Raw genomic sequence first — 18,521 nt, 5'->3', positions numbered from 1 at the left:
AGATACACCCATTCACTCCAATACCCCTCGTCTTCTGTGCAGAATTTGCGCAAAGACGGAAAAATCGGAATCCCGCCTTTGAAACGTTATTCAATTCTATGTTGTCTAGTCTCCGTGATTTAAGTGTGGTCAACATGTTGGCGGAGACATGTTTGGCTAAGTTTAATGATTTCAACCCCCAGATAGACACGGGAAATGTCTAGATTTCAATAATAACATCCAAAGACAATAAATAGATAGAGAAACAATAACGCAGATAGATATCATGACATTGAAAATTATTGACGCATAGTCCGACTATAGAAGAAGCGCTTTGATCAGAACTTGATCTACAATTTACTCTCCGTAGCCTTCTTGCTCACAATACTACTAATTAGCAGATGGCTGGTAATGAATTCTTCTTGCCAGGAGACCATGCAGTCATACCTCAGATTTCGGACCGTCAAAACCTCCATGACCACGGATAAAAGAAGCGATGCTCGACCTTGCCCAAATCAGTTGACTATTCTGCATCACTTATTCATACATTTTAATCAACACAAATGTACCCTGATGTCCCAGAAATCGGATTTATGACGGACTTTGGACAAAACTAGGGTTCCACTTTGCGCGCTGTGTAGCCACCACCTAATTCCAGCGACGATCAAACCGATGGCGTGATTTTCTAGATGGTGGATTTTGTGATGTCGTGAGAATGCTCCAACTGCTGAACGTATGACTGGCTGTCATGTGCAAGGATTCGTGCAGAAGGAAGCGGGCTGCTCGTATTTCCGGAGTAACAAAGTTAAAGATCAGACCTTAGGTAGGTTTCGTTTAATTTTGGGGATGATATGCATCGTATTATCTTTGGCCAATGGATTTAACTAGCGCCCTTGCAGAAAAATATTGCACGTTCTCCCATATCAATTATGAGAGTGATTGGGAAAGGTTATTTTCGGCATGTAATTTGCGCCGACTCCGAGACTCCGAGACTCCGATAGGTTGGCAATAGCATGCCATTCTGCACCGCAATTGACCCGTGAATTCAAATTTGGGGGCGACGATAAAGCATCTCCTGGAACTAACAAAACTAATTCAAGCTACTTAATTCGATGGCTAAATAGCCCTGTAGACGGAAACGGTAATTCCATAGGGTCTACCGGCACCTGTCATTTCCTCCTCCTGATAATACTATAGAGGGGTGGGTGAATCCGGTCTACTGCATTGTCTTGACGCAAGGGATATTTGCTTGAGGTCTGATACTATTCCAACATTTGCGCAGAGGTTGCTGTTCGTATTCGAATGCATTTGGTTTGAAACAGACTGGGAACAGAAAATATGGCGTATATCCAGGCCGCTTCCACACCCGCCATTATAGTTCTCATCGTTGTTATTGTGTTTGTGAGTCCCAATTATGGCTCTTGGCTTGAATCATATACTGACCGGAATCAGACCAAAATCTATCGGGTTTATACTGGCCCTCTTGCACATCTCCCTGGCCCTGCCATTTCAAAATGGACAGGGCTGGTTCTGCAAAGACATCTGTTCGCAGGGGATAGGCCACGTTATGTCCAGAACCTACATAAAAAATATGGTAGGCGCAGCTGGCTAGAACTGAGTATCTTCATGAAGACAAAATTGATTGTTTTTTAGGTCCGATTGTTCGCATCAGCCCCGATGAACTTGATGTCAGTGACAGTGCGGCAGCAAAAGCAATTCACAAGGTGGCCAGTCGATTTTACAAAGGTCGATTTTATGAACATATTGGTCACCGTAGTCCCAAGACTCTCTTCAGCTCAACGGATCCTCAATTTCATGCATATCGACGTCGGCTACTGGGTGGGCCTATGTCTGAAACCTCAATTCGACAGCATGAGTCTGCCGTAACCCAGAAAGTAAAACTATGCATTGATCAAATGACCAGGGAAGCTGAAAGTCGGGGCTGTATAGATGTCTTTAAGTGGTGGTGCTTTCTTGCGACGGACACAATCGGTGAGCTGAGCTTCGGCGAATCCTTCAGAATGCTTGAGAAAGGAGAGGTCAGTCGATTCGAAGAGAGCAAAGGCCGCTAGATCCCTTGGCTGACAGATATTCCACAGAAAAGTCAATACTCACTAGACCTTGAGAAGGTTTCGACTCTGATGATTATTCGTACGACATTTCCATTCCTGTCTCGGGTTGCAGAATATGTGCCACTGCCATACTTCAAGCAAGCTGCTCAGTGTGGAAAAAGGATGGGCGGATATACTGCGGAGTCTATCCAACGGTACAAGAAGCATGTCGAGATACATGGCGATAATGTAAAACCCACCCTATTTACCAACTTGATCAACAAGGGCCACCACGAAGGTAGTTTGACAGAGGCTGAGATCAGACTGGAAGCAGGGGGATACATTGTAGCTGGCAGTGACACCTCAGCTATATCTTTAACCTACTTGGTCTGGGCTGTCTGCAAAAACCATTATATTCGAGAATCGCTGGTTGCCGAAATTGCGACACTCCAGGATGATTTCACAGACGAGGACTTGCGTCTTTTATCTTACACACGCAGGGTCATCGATGAGACATTGAGACTATACCCGGCTGTGCCAGGGGCGTTGCCACGAGCGGTGCCGCCAGAGGGCGCGAAACTGGTCAATCATTTCATTCCAGGGGGAGTGACTGTTTCAACGCAGGTATACAGTCTTCATCGAGATCCAGAGATTTTTCCCAATCCTGAAAGGTGAGGCACTTTCAAGTTCAGCGAATGAAATTTAGGGATATATGGAAACTGATCACAATCATTTTAGTTTCGACCCTGATAGATGGATCAACCCCACAAAAGAGATGAAAGAGTCCTTCATGCCTTTTGGAGGCGGCTCCCGGAGTGAGTATTTCATCAATCGGCTTGTTAATATTCTGTCCCCTTCGAGACTTACATTTTTACATAGCCTGCATTGGTATGCATCTTGCGCGTATGGAACTACGTCTCGCAACGGCGCATTTCTTCCGTCGCTTTACTAGCCCCAAGGTGTCGAGTAAGGAAGGTTTTACCGACGATGATATGTATCAGCACATGTACTTCCTTGTGTCCCCAAAAGGTCATCGGTGCTTGATAGATAACTAGAATACCAGAGATAATAAGACCGTGGATTGTAGTATGAAGCTCATTTATTTCTGTAGAAAGTTCAAGATCACCGGCGAGTAACACATCAGTTGGTATGATACATGTCACACAATTTCTAACTGTTTTTCGAACAACTCCTTCGATTCCCTCATCATTTCATCAACATCATAGTGCCAAATCTTTCGACAACGCCAATCAATCTCTTCTGCACATTTTGTAGAATCCAATCCAACCTCCGCATTTTGACCTTGGTAAATCTCGCCTATATGCCTACTCGTTATCACCAGCCAGTGCGCTCGTTCGAGGCGAATAGTGTTGTAGGTCTTGAGAGCCTTGCGTATCAAATCTGGCGTCGAAATTTTGCGGCTCTCAACATCATGCGATTTTCTATAATCGTTCACGGCGGAAAGGAGCTGTGCAAGAACCGCTGCGTCTTCCACGGCAAAGCCAGCCCCAGCGCCATGGTAAGGTGCAGCCGCATGTGCCGCATCCCCGGTGACACATACGCGACCACGAACAAAATTCGGCGCTGGGTTATCATAGGTATCGAATACAGCCCACTTGCTGAGCTCGTCCGGCAGCATGTCAATTATGGCCTTGACTGTTGAATTGAAACTCGCAAATGCCTTGACTGCATCGGCCTTGCTGGCAGGGAGTGTGAACTTCTCGCTGTCTGGCCATTGATCGGTGTCGGTGACGAAGGCCACAACATTCAAAAGCTTACCACCAGCAACTGGGAAGGTGAGGGCATGGGCGTCAGGTCCCAGATACATGTGGCGCGTTTCTGTTTTCTCTTGGCCAAGGGCAGCGTACGCCTTGTCCATTGGGACCAAGCCGCGGAACGCATATTTGTGAGTGTAGTGCGCATGGTGAGCAGGATTATTGTCCCCCCCCCAATCACGAATTGCCGCACTTTGGATCGAATCCCGTCACAGCCAATGACTACCATCCGATGGAAATGATGAGCAAATAGCTTTCAATTGGTAAACTAGCCGGGATTTGCGAGTATGACATACCGACATTCGTACTTGTTGTACTCCCATCCGAAAACTTCAATTCGACTTCATCAAGCCCATCTGCGTCAGAAATCTCAACCAGGTTTTTTGAGAATTTCACGGTATCCGGTGGTAGGCTCTTCACCAATTCGTCTAGGAAGTCTGCTCGTGCGCATCCCTCAAAACCTCTTTCACCAAGATACATTTTGTGAACCAGTGCCTCGTCCTCCTGGCTACCGTCCATCCATATGAACCAGTCTGTTCCATTCTGCACTGTGACTTGCTTGAATGCCGCATGAATCTTCGGATTAAGTACTTTCATCGCCCATTCTGCGTTTGGTGTGAAGCCTATGCCAGCACCTATTTCGCGGAAACTTTGACCACGCTCGTAGATGGTTGGTTTGATACCGCGATCGAGTAAACCGAGGGCGAGAGTCAAGCCGGCGATGCCACCGCCGATGATGGCGACATCCAAACCGCTTGTGGTATTTTGATCTGGGATGTAGGTTCCCATATTGACTGCCCAGGTGATAGTTTAGAACCGGCGAAGAAAGGCTCGATACTAAAGCCAAAAGTATATATATTGATCTGAATACCCTGACAACCTTGGAAACACTCCGGCTTTAGTTCCAATGAGAACTTAATTGTAAAGTGTGCTAAACTTGAAGTAAATTTGTTTATTTCTTGAATCTAAAATATGTAAAATAATACCTCTGCCACTGTTGGTAATGGAAAACCTTGGAAGGAGTTACCTCAGGCTCGAGTAATACTACCAGAGAGTAACTGAGACTCGGAGGAGTCTCGGAGATCGGAGTTTCCACGGCCCCCAATCCATCCATCGACACGCATGATACTCCGACTTTGGTTTCTTCAACTCGACAGAGCTCCACCTTTCACCCTCTATTTTAGTCCTCCACCGATTACGGAGTATCTCCGATGCGGTAAACTAGTTTCTGTCCGCTCACTTTTCCCTCTCTCATAGCCTGATACCCAGCGAAAACTCCTTCCAGCCCATCCTTGCCCACCCGGGGCTGGTGTACTCGAATCACGCCATCTGCAAAGAGCCCGGCGCTGAGCTTCCAGAACATCTTCGCAAACTCCAGATCCTGGTCCCGTGGCCCGAATTCTCTACCTCCCGCGATGCTGAAGTACCTCCCCATGGCGGTATAAGCTAGTGTATATTTCGCCACAACATCCTCTCGGTCATGTTTCAGGGGCAGAAGATAAGATACCGCACCTCCATTTGGACCAATCGCAGCAGCACAGAACGTGGCGCTCGCGCTCGTAGAAACACAGTCGAATGCATGTGCTAGAGAGTCTGTGGTATAATTCTTGATCTTCTGCACGCAGTCTGGGTCTCTGTAGTCGAAGGCGGCGTCTGCGCCAAGGGACTTGACCAATTCAAAGTGATGTGGAGAACACGTCGTGATGATTTTCGTGCAACCAGAAAGACGAGCATACTGAATAGCAAGGCTTCCCGTTGCCGTACTCCCTCCATAGATGAGAATTGGGAAATTTGCTTTCGATTGAGCCTCAGGAAGCGGTAGACCAAGTGATTGGTAAAGACCCTGTCCCACAGTGGTCACGCCAACCCCCAGAGTGCACGCTTCCTCGTCCAGCATACCATCAGGGATCTGGGGCGTAGTAGAAAAAAAAACGGTTAACTTGGAATTTTAAAGAACTTGATGATGATTTTATAAACCTTCATGCCCACGCCGGCCTTTGCCACGCAGTACTCTGCGGCGCATCCGTCTTCCGGCTGAACCTCGCTGCCGCCATGCGTGAAGCCTGCAATTCTGTTGCCTGGCTGCCATTCTGCTCCTACATTTGATCCGACTTTTTCAATCACGCCAGCGAAATCGCAGCCGATCGTTGTCCCAGGTGGAGCGACCACGTCAATATGCTTCCTATAACATGTTAGGCTTGACCATTGGAAACCGCGTTAGGCTTCTGGGTGAGAAGGGGTTTCACCAGTCTGTTGGGTTCAGGGCTATAGCGTTAACTTTCACCAGAATGTAGCCATCTCGCAATGTAGGAAGGGGCACATCTTGAATTTGCGCCTGATGATTTGCGATCGTCTTGATGGCTTTCATGATTGATAGGTAAATTTTGGAAAAAGAGTAGATCAATGCGAAAGACGATGGATTGTCTCTTAGGGGAGAAAGGTTGAGCAGGAACAGGAACATTTTATGCGAGTAAAAAGTAGCAAAAAGGGGAATTCTAGGAGAGCCAAGGTTCGGGGTTACTCTACGGACTGTGGTGATGTTTCTAGGGCTTATGAGGGTGATGATATCGGGGATTGACCCTAATTGCATTTAATAAATGGAGAATTGACCAAGGAGAACTAAGTGGATCAAGCAACGAGCGAAAAACTCCGATATCCCTCCCTTGTGCAAGTAGATTGTAGCACATACCAAACACAGCTTTCAATTATGTACATTGTTTAATGCATTCAATTGATGCAAGATATCTTTAAATGAGCTTCTTTAAGATCGAGGAATTGGGTTTCCTGCGCCAAACTTGCCCTCTGGATCCCACTTTTTCTTCAACTGCACCAAGCGGGGAAGGTTGTCCTTACCATACCAAACCTCAGGGCCTTCATCACCATGTGCGTAGTTGATATAAGTGGTCAGACTGTCAAAACCACTCGTCGGGACAAGCTGGTCACGCAGCTTCTTGCTGATGCTGTAGACTTCAGCGTCGTGAGCAGGGCCATCGTAGTAGTTTTCGAGAATACTGTGGCTCCAAGTCAGTTCAAAGTGAACGAGATTTTGCGAATCCGAATCATGTCCGCGAAAGTCTAGAGGGAAGAGACGGGTGAGAGTTTGAGGACACAAAATGGTGACTACTTACATTAGAGAGCTAATTTCACGACCGGGATAGACACCGCGCTTGGACTCTGGGACTGCAAGAGTAGCCGTGGTGTTGAAACGTTGGACAACAAGGGCACCAGTGAGCCACGGTCGCGACTTCATTATCTCCACATAGTTGTTGTACACCTCGGTATAGGTTGAAGCAGAGGTCTTCTTGGCGCCAACCGAGGGTGATTGTTATACACTCCCGTGTTACAAACCGCGGCCGCTTCCCCATAGCTGGCAGACTCACTCGCTTTACTCCAGGGAACGGTGATGTTCCGCCACCTGGTGGGATTCAAAGCGAGAAACTGATCGATCCATGGCTGTGCGGCTTCTTGGGTGCCAAAGTAAGTCAAACTTGCCGCCGCAGATGTCTAAGATTCAGGAATTTGGGTTAGCAGATTCACTATGAAAGGTACCCAAGTCATTCATGATGAGTAACACGCACTTCTCCCGTCGTTTGATCGTAAGTTGCGTCGACAGTCAGACCCATCTCCTTGGGATAAGTTTCGTCCCACGATTCCAGCAGTTGCCAAAGAGAACCATTCGTGGATCCTGGGTAGGTGAAGTCGGCTTCAATTAGATTGCCATTATTGGGGGCATCATAGATCTCATAGGTAGCCGAGGTGATAACGCCAAAGTTGGCACCAGCGCCTCGAACGGCCCAAAAAAGGTCTGGGTTTTCGGATTCAGAGGCCGTGACAATTTTCCCACTAGCAGTGACTAGGCGGACGGAGCGCAAGGCATCGATGACCAAACCGTGAAGACCCTGGAATGGTCCTACACCGGCGCCAATTGTAGCCCCAATCATGTTGACACAGAAGGCATTACCAACAGCTAAAGACAGACATGTCAGTGTGACATCGCGAAGCAAGATTGCAGGGAGGAAAGAACAATACTCACGAACCACTTTGCCTGCGTTGTACAAATTGGTCTCGAAGGCAGAAAAAGGGTTTCCGGGACCGACGGTAAGTGTGTTTGCCTTCAAATCCAGGACATTTTCCTTGAAGTTCGATAAGTCAATATTGACTGCTTGTTTCACACTGGCAAAACCAGTTTCGCCGCCATGGCCACCACCAGTAGCAAAGAAGGATAGGTTATGGTGGTTGGCTGTTTTAATCTGTTTCAATTATTAGACTCGAAATACGCAAGTTGCACCGAGGGCTTTGGATCACTTACGATATACTGCACATCTTCGTCAGTTGCCGGCTTGATTGTCACAGCAAAAGTCGGCTCATCCCAAGTCGACCAGCGCTGGACTGTTGTAGTGTTGTAATCGGCCTGTCCAGGATAATGAATACTGGCATTTGCAGACAGCCCACCGAAGATCCTCGAGTAATTCACATTTGCGCTGCGAGTGCTAGAGGTCGACCGAGCAGCAGCCAACAACGGGAAGATAGCGAGAACCGCCGCGTAAACGTGACGCATATTGGCTAGCTTGATACGCTTTGAGCCTTTTGATTGGTTGCAGACCAAAGGATGTATAAAAAGTGAAAGAAATTGCCGCGATACCTTCACCTTTAAGAGCAAATACTAGGCCCTTGAATTTGCACAATCTTACGGTTCCAAGCCTCACGGTGTTATTCGTGGGTGCCTGGGAACCAGGTCCTGTGATGATTTTAGCAACCAAACTCCGAGCTCGCTAAAGGAGCCTCAGTCCCAGGAACCACTTTGAAGGATTCCATGTCGTGTAGCCTATTGTTTCAGAATAAAGGGGTTGAAAGGGCTAAGAAAGTCAAAATAGTAAGCATTGCGATAGGAGAGCCAAAAGGAGTGCACGTTGTGTGGCCGAGCCACAAAATTCGTTAGATTGTTCGATCAGCGTTCATGTCAAACGCCACTCCGTAGGAAGGCGCCACATTCACAGCTACCCACTTGAATCTATTTTTAATTTGCTATCTCGCAGATCCAATAGAAGGGCTGTGTCGGAGTGCTGAAATCAGCCTCGTATTGCAGTCTTAGAATCTCGGAGTTTCGGGTACTCCATTTTATGGTGTTATGTGCCAGTGGCGCGTTCAATCGATATTACATAGAATCTTGTACACCGTATTTTCGGAATAACTCAGAAAGCCCTCACATCAAGAAGTGTACCTATGGTTATCTTCTCTTGTACTTTCCAAGGCCGGTGGTGATTGTTATTCAGATACGCCGATATTCCGATCCTACAGGTATCATACAATCTCATACATTAGTGACCAGCATCTACCTCACATCATACCACAGTAATGTCCACGCAGTGGTATTCGAGCTCTGCCCGGAGTATTAGGTCATAAGAAGTAAAATTTTGAATCTTTGGGTGTTCATAATTTCATAAGAAGTTCCAACCTCTCATCTGGAACTTAGATAACGTATAATCAAACAAATTTCAAAATCTTCACAATTCTTCATACCTACCAACCTTGGAAATAATCCTGGAAGTGTCTTCCAAAGCTAGTTTACCAGCATGTATATTTTGGACCTTTTGAAAGGGGTACTGAATGGAAACCGAGAACAACAAGAGAAGCCGAAACAGATACATGTTATCATCATTGGTGCAGGCCTCACAGGACTCTTGCTTGCGCAGGGTTTACGAAAGCTGAACCTCAAACTTGAGGCACAAGGCCAACCGATCCAGTTTACGTACAGTATCCACGAGCGCGACGAGTCGGCTTTCTACCGCGGCGGTGGTTTTAGCCTCACAATACACTGGGCGCTCCAGCAACTCTATGACATCCTCCCCGAGGAACTTTCAGCACGGATTTTCGAATGCGTCGGTAATCCAGAGGCAATTAAAAATGGACATATGGGATCATTCACCTTTCTGAATCTCCGGACAGGAAATCCTGCTTTCCAAACATCTCTTCCCCCAGGGTGGAAAGGGGCGCGCATGTCTCGTGTTAGGTTCCTGAAACTGCTGATGACCGATCTTGACATTCAATATTCGAATCGTCTTTCCGAAATCACGTTCCCGACAAAGGATACGGTCCGCGCCCATTTCGAAAACGGTCACCAAGTAACTGGAGATCTTCTGGTTGGCGCAGATGGAGCAAATTCAGTGGTCCGTCGCTTTATGTATGGCACTGAGAATTCAAAGAATACTCAGCTGCCCGTGCGCATGCTCAATTGCCGTTCGAATTACTCTCTCAAGGAACTTGAGGCTTGTTTGAGAATTGATCCGCACCTCTTCCATGCCGGTGATCCCGTGCAGAATGGCTATTTCATGTTCGCCTTCCTTGACATGCCATCTCCGGAATCGAAGGAGGGCAAAGCGGGGGTCCAATTAACTATAAGCTGGCCCTATGAATCGGGGTATCTTGACGAAAAAGAACCGTCAGATGCGCCAACCAACCTTCCGGATCAGTTAGCTTGGTTGAAACGCATGGCAGAGCACTGGGAGAATCCCGTGTATGACTTGATCCAAGGTATGCCAGATGATAGTATTGTCCGTGTCATCGCCGTCCAAGAGTGGATGCCAAATGACACGAACCGGCGTCAGACCGACGGAAGGATCACCACGGTTGGCGATGCAGCTCACCTGATGACGTCTTGTAAGTGCATTAAAAGCTTTGTTTGCTTTCTTTTCGAATGACTGACTGTGGGATCCAATAGTTCGCGGGGAGAATGCTAACCACGGAGTGGTTGATGTGGCTAAATTGCTCGCACTCTTAGCACCTAGTAGCAGCAATGACATTGATTTACGAGAGGTTGTGAGCGTCTATGAGGAGGAAATGATTCAGAGATCACGACCAGCCACCGTGAAGGCTCGAGAGGCCTGCTTGGACGCTAATCACTACTCCAGTGTAGGATCAGGGAGTCCGTTTTTGTCGCGACGTACGGCTCTGGAAGAGAAGGAAAGAGAACTTTTGAAGCGGTCTACGTGATCCTAATGCTTATAGAATTAAGAATATGTGCCTTCCGCACCGGTTATCTCTAGAAATATGGGAAATTTCAAGTTTGAGACACAGCACCCGAGTAATTGATTGAGTTCCTTTGTGATGTACACATCTTCATTACGATCCAGGTTTGAAACTTGTGGTACTTGAGATATTCCGTCCGATCAGAATGGGCTATCTGTCTACTTCATGCATTACTGAACAATACATTCCAGGCTAGAGACATCGTTTACCTGGTGGTAGTATAGTTCAGTATGTTTGCATGTTGAATGCTACAACAGCCTGTATAGCACTGAAATCGTGCCTTTTCAAGTTTGCATCATTAAACACCCAAGACAGGGCCTAAGGATGACACCATCAGCTCTTACTCCACAAAGTTACCTCACGCAGAGGTGGCAGTTCAATGTCCGAAAACCCTGTGTAAGAACTAGGGTACAGAGGAAAGTGTAAAACTCCGAGCCCGATCCACCGAACTCACCCGATGTGGGCCGTTGCTTGTTTTGGGACGGGACGGTCTCCCCGGGCCCACGTCAAGCCGGACACTAACCCCAACTGACTTAGCTGCAGATCGTAAACAAATCGTGCGGACTCCGGATTTAACGAATGCTTGTAACGCCGAGAGATTAGGAGCTGGGCTGAATGCGCCGTTTGCGCCGTTTGTCACTCTGATTCGACAATTCTGGTCACCACTTAGCTCTTATCCAATACTCTGCGAGCAGGGACAAAGAAAGAAAATTCTCTTAGAATCGGGCTTTGGGGATACCTCGGATTTAATGCAAGCCTTGGAAGGCGCTTCACTTCATATGCAGGTACGTCACAATCACCTTCTAAAATATAAAGCCCTCTCGTATTCATCCCATCAATATTTCAACTTCTACCACTCAGACCTCCTACATGCTTCGCGTGCTAAGAGCAAACCGTCTTTTCATTACAAAGAAACCCGCAACAGCAATTTCAAGTTCCACCTCAGCTCGTCGCTCATCCACCATGGCCGCACAACACGAAGCTGCCATTCTCCCCCAGCAGGGCGGTCCTTTGTCTCTTGGAAAGCGTCCCACCCCCGAGCCTGGCCCAAACGATGTTCTTATCGAAGTCAAGGCCGTTGCCTTGAACCCCTGCGATCATTTCCAGCGTGACTATGGCATGCCTCCTGTGCCTATCTACCCCGCTATCATTGGATCCGACACTGCTGGCATTGTCACTAAGCTGGGCTCCAATGTCAAGACAGCCCCTGGACCAGGGTCTCGAGTCATTGCCTTTGCCTCATCATTCTATCAGAACGGCTCCCCCGATCACGGTTCCTTCCAGAAATACACTTTGGCCCAGTCCGAAGCTGTCATCCCACTCCCCGAGAGTCTCTCCTTTGAAGAAGGCGCAGTATTCCCTTTGGCCGTTTTGACTGCCTTGACTGCGTGGACCACGATTGGCATTCCGCTTGACACCAAGTACACCCCCGCCGACAAACAGGCAGTTCTGATCTGGGGCGCATCGAGCAGTGTGGGGACCTTTGCTGTCCAATCGGCTAAGACACTGGGCTTCACCGTGTATACCACCGCCAGTCCTAAACACCATGACCTGGTCAAAAAGATCGGAGCCGATGCGGTTTTCGATTACCGGGCAAGCGATGTCGTCTCTCAAATCGTTAGTGCCGTGAAGAAGGATGGTGTGAAGCTACACACTGCGCACTGTGTTGTCGATGGAGCTTTGCAGCCAACATTGGACATTCTCAAGGAGACCAAGGGAGATGCCCCTGCCAAGGTCGCACACTCCCCCTTCTCCCAGAAGGTCACCCTACACTCGACAACACGCAGATTACTTTCAACTTCCCATCTATGGACGAGGTAGCAAGAAGCAAGCACATTAACGAAGTTTTCAATGGATGGCTGAAGCCTGGCCTGGAGTCCGGCAAAGTCGTTCCCAGCCCCAACATCCAGATTGAGGGCGGTGGCCTTGGAGGAATCCACGCGGCATTGGACAAGCTCAAGGCGGGGGTCAGTGGTACTAAGATCGTTGTCCCAGTCTGATAGATTACCTCCAAGACATATTACTCTTACGAATACTCTTCAATGTCCGAGACGTCCATTTTTAGCTATTTTATGTCATGCTAGGGCCATGACAAGATTAGAATGATGAACCAAAACGTTCCAAGATTTTCTTGAATAGCTGGTAATGAACTTGATCAATGCGTGTCAATATTTTGTCTCCTTTTTAATCCGGTCATCCCGTATGATGTAGGTCACAGATCTCATCCCAGTTTCAATACTCAACTAAAGCACTCGAGAAGGGATACAGTACGGAAATGCAACCCTTTGACCTCTATAAATACTATCCATTTGGAATTTATCCATTCATTATAACTTGATGTCTAAGATCTTTCATCTACAGTACACTAGTACAGCTTGTTATTGTCCGCACCTGTAAACGCCACCCTAGCAAGAGGTTGGAATCACCATACAAATTTTCACATGGAAATAACTGAATGGTGGTCACCTCTGCCCTCAGGTTGAAAATTGCCATGTGGATGCCAGATTTCGCAAGAAGGCGTCGCTCGCGTACCTGTAATGAACCGGATGGTTATCGTCTACTATTGGCGAAGATGCCTTAGGCATTTACTTCCAAGGTTAGGCGCCCACGCCCCATGTACTATGTTGTTCCTTCCGTCCTGTCTTCGTCTTCTTCTTCCTCTTCTCCGATTCGATTACTTTTTTTACTTCCTACTACGCCTCGCCTGCGCGCGATATCGTATCCGAGCTCTCACAGTACACCCCACAAACCAAACACCCCAACTCAAGGTGAATTCCAATCGAGAATAGCAGACACAAAAAGTAATGGGGTCAAAAGAGGTTCTCATAAAATATCCAGGTGTATGGCAAGAGACAATAGATGGGGCTATTCTATAACTTCTGGTCTATCAAGTTGCATCTGACCCCTGGCGGCGTGCTGACAAGCAGACAGTGTTCTATCCGCTTGCGTTGAAAACAATCTCGATAACAGACATAGCTGTCCCAAGAGGCGTCACGACTGCCTTGACAGAATAGCGCGAATCAGCCCGTTTAACCACGGAAATCCAATCGTTCTCAGATCGCTCCGGTGCGTTCACCACTGTCATCATCTGCATAGACCTGATAGTCGAAAGACGCTCCAACCACATGGGTCCGGATTGAGTCGTCTCGGGTCCGATGAAGTCCGCGATCAATACCCGTGCACCATCCTTGAGTACTGGCACTAGATTGCTCAGAATTAAGATGGCGTATTTGTCCGACCAGTCGTGCAAAATAGAGCGGAGCAGGTAGACATCTCCATTCTGGTGCTTGTTTGGCTGCAGGATATCCTGCGCTTCGAAAGTGATCCGCGGCTTAAGATCATCAGGAACGCCATCATGGAAGGACTTGAGGCCCTCAAAGTCCTGGACAACGAATTCCAACTCAGGGAAGGCCTTGGCCAACTCGATCGAGACATGGCCTGCGGAGCCACCCACCTGTGCATCACATCCAAGTCAGTACAACCACAATACAGAAGAAAAAAAGAGGTTCCAATCACTCACATCAACCACCTTAGCCTTTCCAAGTCCAGCCCAGTCAAACGCTGCGTGCAAGTGGTGGTGCGTCTGCGGGTTACCCGCAGCCCGGAACCTCATGCCCTCAGCAAAGCGCCTCTGCCGCCAACCCTTGTTCTCGCCTTCGCCATCATTGGCAACAAAGTCCCAGTATGTGTGACCTTTGGGGAAGCCGAATGCACGCCCAATGGCGGAGTCGGCAGGCTCCTCGCTATCGCCATAATTTCGCAAAGTCTCCACGAGCTGAGTATCAGCTTTCCAGACCTCATCCAGATTGAAGGAAACCCAGTCTCTGAGGACGGGGTTGCGGAGGAAGGCTGCCGAAGGCCCGGTATGAGCTACGTAGCCTGGACGGGGCTCGCGGAAGATACGAGAGGTCATGGCATGTCGGAGAATGCGATGCACACGGTACTCTGGGATTCCAACTTTGCTAGCGATTTCAGCATAGGAGACCTCGCCATGGAGGGGAACTAGCTGTGGGATGTTGAAGTCGACGATGACGTGCAGTGCTGCGAGATCGTGCTTGATCTATGTTTTCATCCGTAATTAGCTTCTCAATGCTTGGTGGTTCCTTCGGTCACATAGAAGCATACCCCATCTGAAAATGCAGTGATGCAGTCTTCGGGTCCAAGAGCCAGATCTCGGATTGCATTCGCCGACTCAATTAGTGACATGCGAGCTGCTTGGACCTTCTCGAATTCCTTGCCATGGGGTGGCGCTGGAGGTGCGTCGGGGGCAAAGGATGGAGATGGTAGATTTGCTTCGGCCAAAAGCCTGCTTAACTCAGATGTCTGAAGCTGGACTTGGTCTGCGAGACCTTGGAGGGAAGTCATCTTGAATGTTTTAGCGTTGGGTAACAATGCGCGAGTACAAAGTTCGGATTATGAGGTCTAAGTTTTGAACTTTCCTAACTTATATGTTCTATAGCCAGTTGACACTTTTTCTAGACTATGGTTAATTGAGATGCCTCATGTTTTTCCTTCGCAATGAGATACATGGGAAATCTATCAGCCATTACCTCCAATGGAGTTTTGTGGAGTTCCTCCGCGGAGCATGGATAACTCCATCGACTTGATACTGATGCTTCAAACATTTACCTCAGAGAATCTGACACTTCTTGCGGGGCGTTGTGGACCCAGTGCTATCTCAAAACTCCGCGGTGCGTTTTACCTGCATAACACTCCCACCGGAAACTCCGCGATCCTAGATCTACAAAGAAATTACGCCACACATCAACCTACTTCAGCGTGTGAAATCTTTCAATCCTGAATAGCAAGAGGTCTATGGAATTGAATCCCACATTTTCTTCCACGATGGCGGAGTTGAATTTGGCTCATTACGAGGATGTTCTTGGGCAACTGCCTCGGCTCAAGACGTATTCCCATTTGCTTCTGGTCTTCCCTCTTCTTGGTGACCGATGCCCAGACCCTCTAATTGACTCAATTGAAAGTGCAGCACAAGAAGTGAGGAATGCTTTTCCTTGGCTTGCGTGTCGGGTTCTGCATGAAGGTAGAGGGCCTGGGAACTCGGGCGTGTTTAAACTGGCAACGTGCCCCGAATTCGCATTTCCAAATCCAGTGGTGCGCAGAAAAGACTGTACAGACAATTTTCCAACATATCAAGAGATAATCGATGCCCACGGCCCGGTGGCGATGCTGGATGGGAACATCCTAGCACCACTCCCCGCATTTCCCCATATCTACGACGATTCCAAGCTCAATCCTGCGCCTGTTCTCGCCATTCAAGTCACCGTGATCAAAGGAGGCTTGCTGCTTGATATTGCTGCGCAACACAATATCGTGGATGGAGGAAGTCTGATGCGTATTTTGGACCTTCTCGCGAAATCGATGAGAGGAGAACAATTCTCCGCGGAGGAAATCGAACATGGAAACCGCGACCGAACCAAACTCATTCGATTACTCCAGTCCGACGAGCCAATGCTGGACCACAGCCATTTAATCCTCGACCCCCATGGAGCTTCCAAACCGCCAGGGGGTCGCCCGAAGGCGCAGTGGCGTTATGTGCGATTTCCGGTCCAGAAAAGGAATATCCTCAAAGAGCGCGCGAACAAAGAGATCGAAGGCGGAGATGAGCTGTTCATTTCTACAAATGACACCTTGAGCGCTTTTATATGGAAGCGTGTTTCCGCTGCTCGACTCAAGCGCCGAAAGAGACCCGATGACTTGTCAAAGTTCTCTCGCGCATTGGATGCCCGTCGTGCTCTTGAGATTCCGCGAGAATATCTTGGTCAAATGGGATATAACGCGACCTGCTTCCTGACTTTCAGAGAGCTTGAAACTATGTCTGTGGGGCAGATCGGGGTTTTCCTGCGCCAGGCAGTTCGCGAGGTTAACACCAATTATGCCGCTCGTAGCTGGGCAACTTTGATTGCCAACGAGCCTAACAAGGCAAGAATCATGTTTGGCGGTTCTTTTAATCCTGATAAAGATATCGGAATTTCCTCTATTCTCCATGCCAATTTCAACAACGTTGACTTTGGCGACCTAGGCAAGCCGAGCTTGTTCAGGCGTCCCTTATTTTCGCCTCTCGAAAGCTGTGTTTACCTATGGACACAGACAGTGGAGGGGCACGTCGATGCACTACTTTGTTTAATAGAGGCGGATTGGAATGAATTACGGGCCGATGTAGAATGGAGTGAGCACACAGAGCTTATTGGGTAGAAGATCATATCAAAGTTTCTCTCAGTAACTAACATTCAGCGCCCCAAGGTGCAGGTAGAACCATTGCTTAGATGCCAATGACAAAGTCGAATTTGGTCTTCAACTTGTCTCCTCGCACAATTTCAGCCTCTTTCGAAATCAGTTCCGGCAAATCCCAGGTGCAATTGATGTATCTGCCCCCAAGCCATTCCCGCTTCTCAGACACCAAGAATGCCACAGAATCTCCACTGAGCTCCGGTGTTTCAACAAAGACTTTGGGGGATGTTAGCTTCAAATGAATTTTTGTCCTGACAATACTAATGACTTACCATGCTTGTGATGCGGTGGAATCGCATCTGGCCCTCCCATGATATCTGTCGGAATATTTCCAGGGTGAATAGCGAACGTGATAACTTCAGGGCCATATTCCGCATTTGTCAATGCCGTGAGCTTCAGCACAGCATTCTTTGCCACCTGATAGCTACTCAATGTCGGATTGGTCAGATGGGCACCCACGCTGCAAACATTCACGATGTACTTCTCCTCTTCACCGGCCTTGAGAAGAAGGGGTAAAAAAGCGCGTGTAACCAGATAAGGGCCTCGGAGGTTGACATTCAACACATTCCACCATTCGTCGGGATTCGAGTCGGCAATGAGACCATACTTTCCTAATATTCCGGCATTGTTGACCAGAAAATTGAGCTTGCCGAACTTTTGTTCCACCTCTGCCGCTGCTGCAGCAACGCTAGCTTCATCTGTGACGTCCAATCTTACGGGCAGAAATTCTGCTGAGTTCAAACAAGCTTCCGCAATCGCTTTCTCCAGGCCGTCCAATGGTGAACGTGCCCCAACGGCAATTCTAGATATACCAGCCTTGGCAAAGGACAGTGCCATGGACCAGCCAATCCCGCGTGATCCCCCAGTGATGAATACACTTTTGCCCTTGAGATTCAATTGACAAGGGTCAATCTCAGGGTAGGTATCGTTGTGCAAGCGAGTTGTAACCTCATAATCACCTGCATCAATTGGTAAGTATGATTTCCGCATATGTTCAGTGAGTGTAAGCAGACCTGGACCACGGAGAATGTTCGGCAGATCCTGAGAGGGGGGCATTTTCGATGGATGGATAATCAACAGTGGTTCATTTGCGATATGGGCCGAATTATCTTGCCAGTATATCTTTTAAACAGGTGTGAGATACAATGGTTTCGTAGAAGGGAAGGGCGTTAGGTAGCACCTAGATATCATGATGCCTCCCACAGCCCCGGAGTGATGAGACGGAGTCTCATAGTGCTACTAAAAGGCGCCTAAATCATTGAATATTGAATATTGAGATACATCCACCGGTAGTGATGAAGTGAGCCTCATACACCACTAGGTCTCCCCCACTGTCAATTTCCTTTTTTTCTGCTCTTCTTTTCTCTTGTTTTCTACTGTTTTCAATCATTTTACCTTCTGTGGTAGTCTTCTGTCATCAGATTATCTTAGTATTTTTGGA

At 48.0% G+C, this 18,521-nt stretch overlaps 9 protein-coding genes across 9 annotated transcripts; 4 read left to right on the top strand and 5 right to left on the bottom strand.

Annotated features, from left to right (window-relative positions):
- Positions 1–1,317: 1,317 nt before the first annotated feature.
- Positions 1,318–3,085, top strand: N7533_003252 (cytochrome P450; the record flags this gene model as incomplete). The annotated part of the gene is made up of 5 exons (XM_057099902.1): positions 1,318–1,573; positions 1,633–2,018; positions 2,079–2,701; positions 2,769–2,845; positions 2,910–3,085. 5 exons carry the CDS (start codon positions 1,318–1,320, stop codon positions 3,083–3,085), a joined length of 1,518 nt encoding a protein of 505 aa, XP_056965038.1.
- Positions 3,086–3,189: 104 nt separating this feature from the next.
- N7533_003251 (protein TOXD) lies at positions 3,190–4,594 on the bottom strand (the record flags this gene model as incomplete). The annotated part of the gene is made up of 2 exons (XM_057099901.1): positions 3,190–3,878; positions 4,102–4,594. The coding sequence occupies 2 exons, from the start codon at positions 4,592–4,594 to the stop codon at positions 3,190–3,192; spliced, it is 1,182 nt and encodes a 393-aa protein (XP_056965037.1).
- A 406-nt stretch (positions 4,595–5,000) lies between these two features.
- N7533_003250 (zinc-binding alcohol dehydrogenase family protein) lies at positions 5,001–6,173 on the bottom strand (the record flags this gene model as incomplete). Its single annotated transcript, XM_057099900.1, has 3 exons — positions 5,001–5,714; positions 5,783–5,987; positions 6,052–6,173. The coding sequence occupies 3 exons, from the start codon at positions 6,171–6,173 to the stop codon at positions 5,001–5,003; spliced, it is 1,041 nt and encodes a 346-aa protein (XP_056965036.1).
- Positions 6,174–6,566: 393 nt separating this feature from the next.
- N7533_003249 (FAD-binding oxidoreductase) lies at positions 6,567–8,363 on the bottom strand (the record flags this gene model as incomplete). Its single annotated transcript, XM_057099899.1, has 6 exons — positions 6,567–6,816; positions 6,934–7,106; positions 7,154–7,309; positions 7,384–7,772; positions 7,839–8,055; positions 8,115–8,363. The coding sequence occupies 6 exons, from the start codon at positions 8,361–8,363 to the stop codon at positions 6,567–6,569; spliced, it is 1,434 nt and encodes a 477-aa protein (XP_056965035.1).
- A 1,015-nt stretch (positions 8,364–9,378) lies between these two features.
- On the top strand, positions 9,379–10,795 carry N7533_003248 (FAD-dependent oxidoreductase; the record flags this gene model as incomplete). The annotated part of the gene is made up of 2 exons (XM_057099898.1): positions 9,379–10,462; positions 10,524–10,795. The coding sequence occupies 2 exons, from the start codon at positions 9,379–9,381 to the stop codon at positions 10,793–10,795; spliced, it is 1,356 nt and encodes a 451-aa protein (XP_056965034.1).
- A 906-nt stretch (positions 10,796–11,701) lies between these two features.
- On the top strand, positions 11,702–12,831 carry N7533_003247 (zinc-binding alcohol dehydrogenase family protein; the record flags this gene model as incomplete). Its single annotated transcript, XM_057099897.1, has 2 exons — positions 11,702–12,565; positions 12,619–12,831. 2 exons carry the CDS (start codon positions 11,702–11,704, stop codon positions 12,829–12,831), a joined length of 1,077 nt encoding a protein of 358 aa, XP_056965033.1.
- Positions 12,832–13,766: 935 nt separating this feature from the next.
- N7533_003246 (uncharacterized protein) lies at positions 13,767–15,196 on the bottom strand (the record flags this gene model as incomplete). The annotated part of the gene is made up of 3 exons (XM_057099896.1): positions 13,767–14,285; positions 14,352–14,891; positions 14,957–15,196. The coding sequence occupies 3 exons, from the start codon at positions 15,194–15,196 to the stop codon at positions 13,767–13,769; spliced, it is 1,299 nt and encodes a 432-aa protein (XP_056965032.1).
- A 480-nt stretch (positions 15,197–15,676) lies between these two features.
- Positions 15,677–17,044, top strand: N7533_003245 (uncharacterized protein; the record flags this gene model as incomplete). Its single annotated transcript, XM_057099895.1, has 1 exon — positions 15,677–17,044. One exon carries the CDS (start codon positions 15,677–15,679, stop codon positions 17,042–17,044), a length of 1,368 nt encoding a protein of 455 aa, XP_056965031.1.
- Positions 17,045–17,111: 67 nt separating this feature from the next.
- Positions 17,112–18,136, bottom strand: N7533_003244 (SDR family NAD(P)-dependent oxidoreductase; the record flags this gene model as incomplete). The annotated part of the gene is made up of 3 exons (XM_057099894.1): positions 17,112–17,296; positions 17,353–18,039; positions 18,094–18,136. The coding sequence occupies 3 exons, from the start codon at positions 18,134–18,136 to the stop codon at positions 17,112–17,114; spliced, it is 915 nt and encodes a 304-aa protein (XP_056965030.1).
- Positions 18,137–18,521: the final 385 nt, after the last annotated feature.

This window comes from Penicillium manginii (genome assembly GCF_028828005.1).
Source record: "Penicillium manginii strain IBT 31320 chromosome Unknown utg000002l:1.0-5564898.0:1.0-5567710.0, whole genome shotgun sequence".
In the NCBI taxonomy this organism is placed as follows: Eukaryota; Fungi; Ascomycota; class Eurotiomycetes; order Eurotiales; family Aspergillaceae; genus Penicillium; species Penicillium manginii.
The sequence above is the reverse complement of the archived record's forward strand: the minus strand, read 5'-3'. Positions and strand labels throughout refer to the sequence as shown.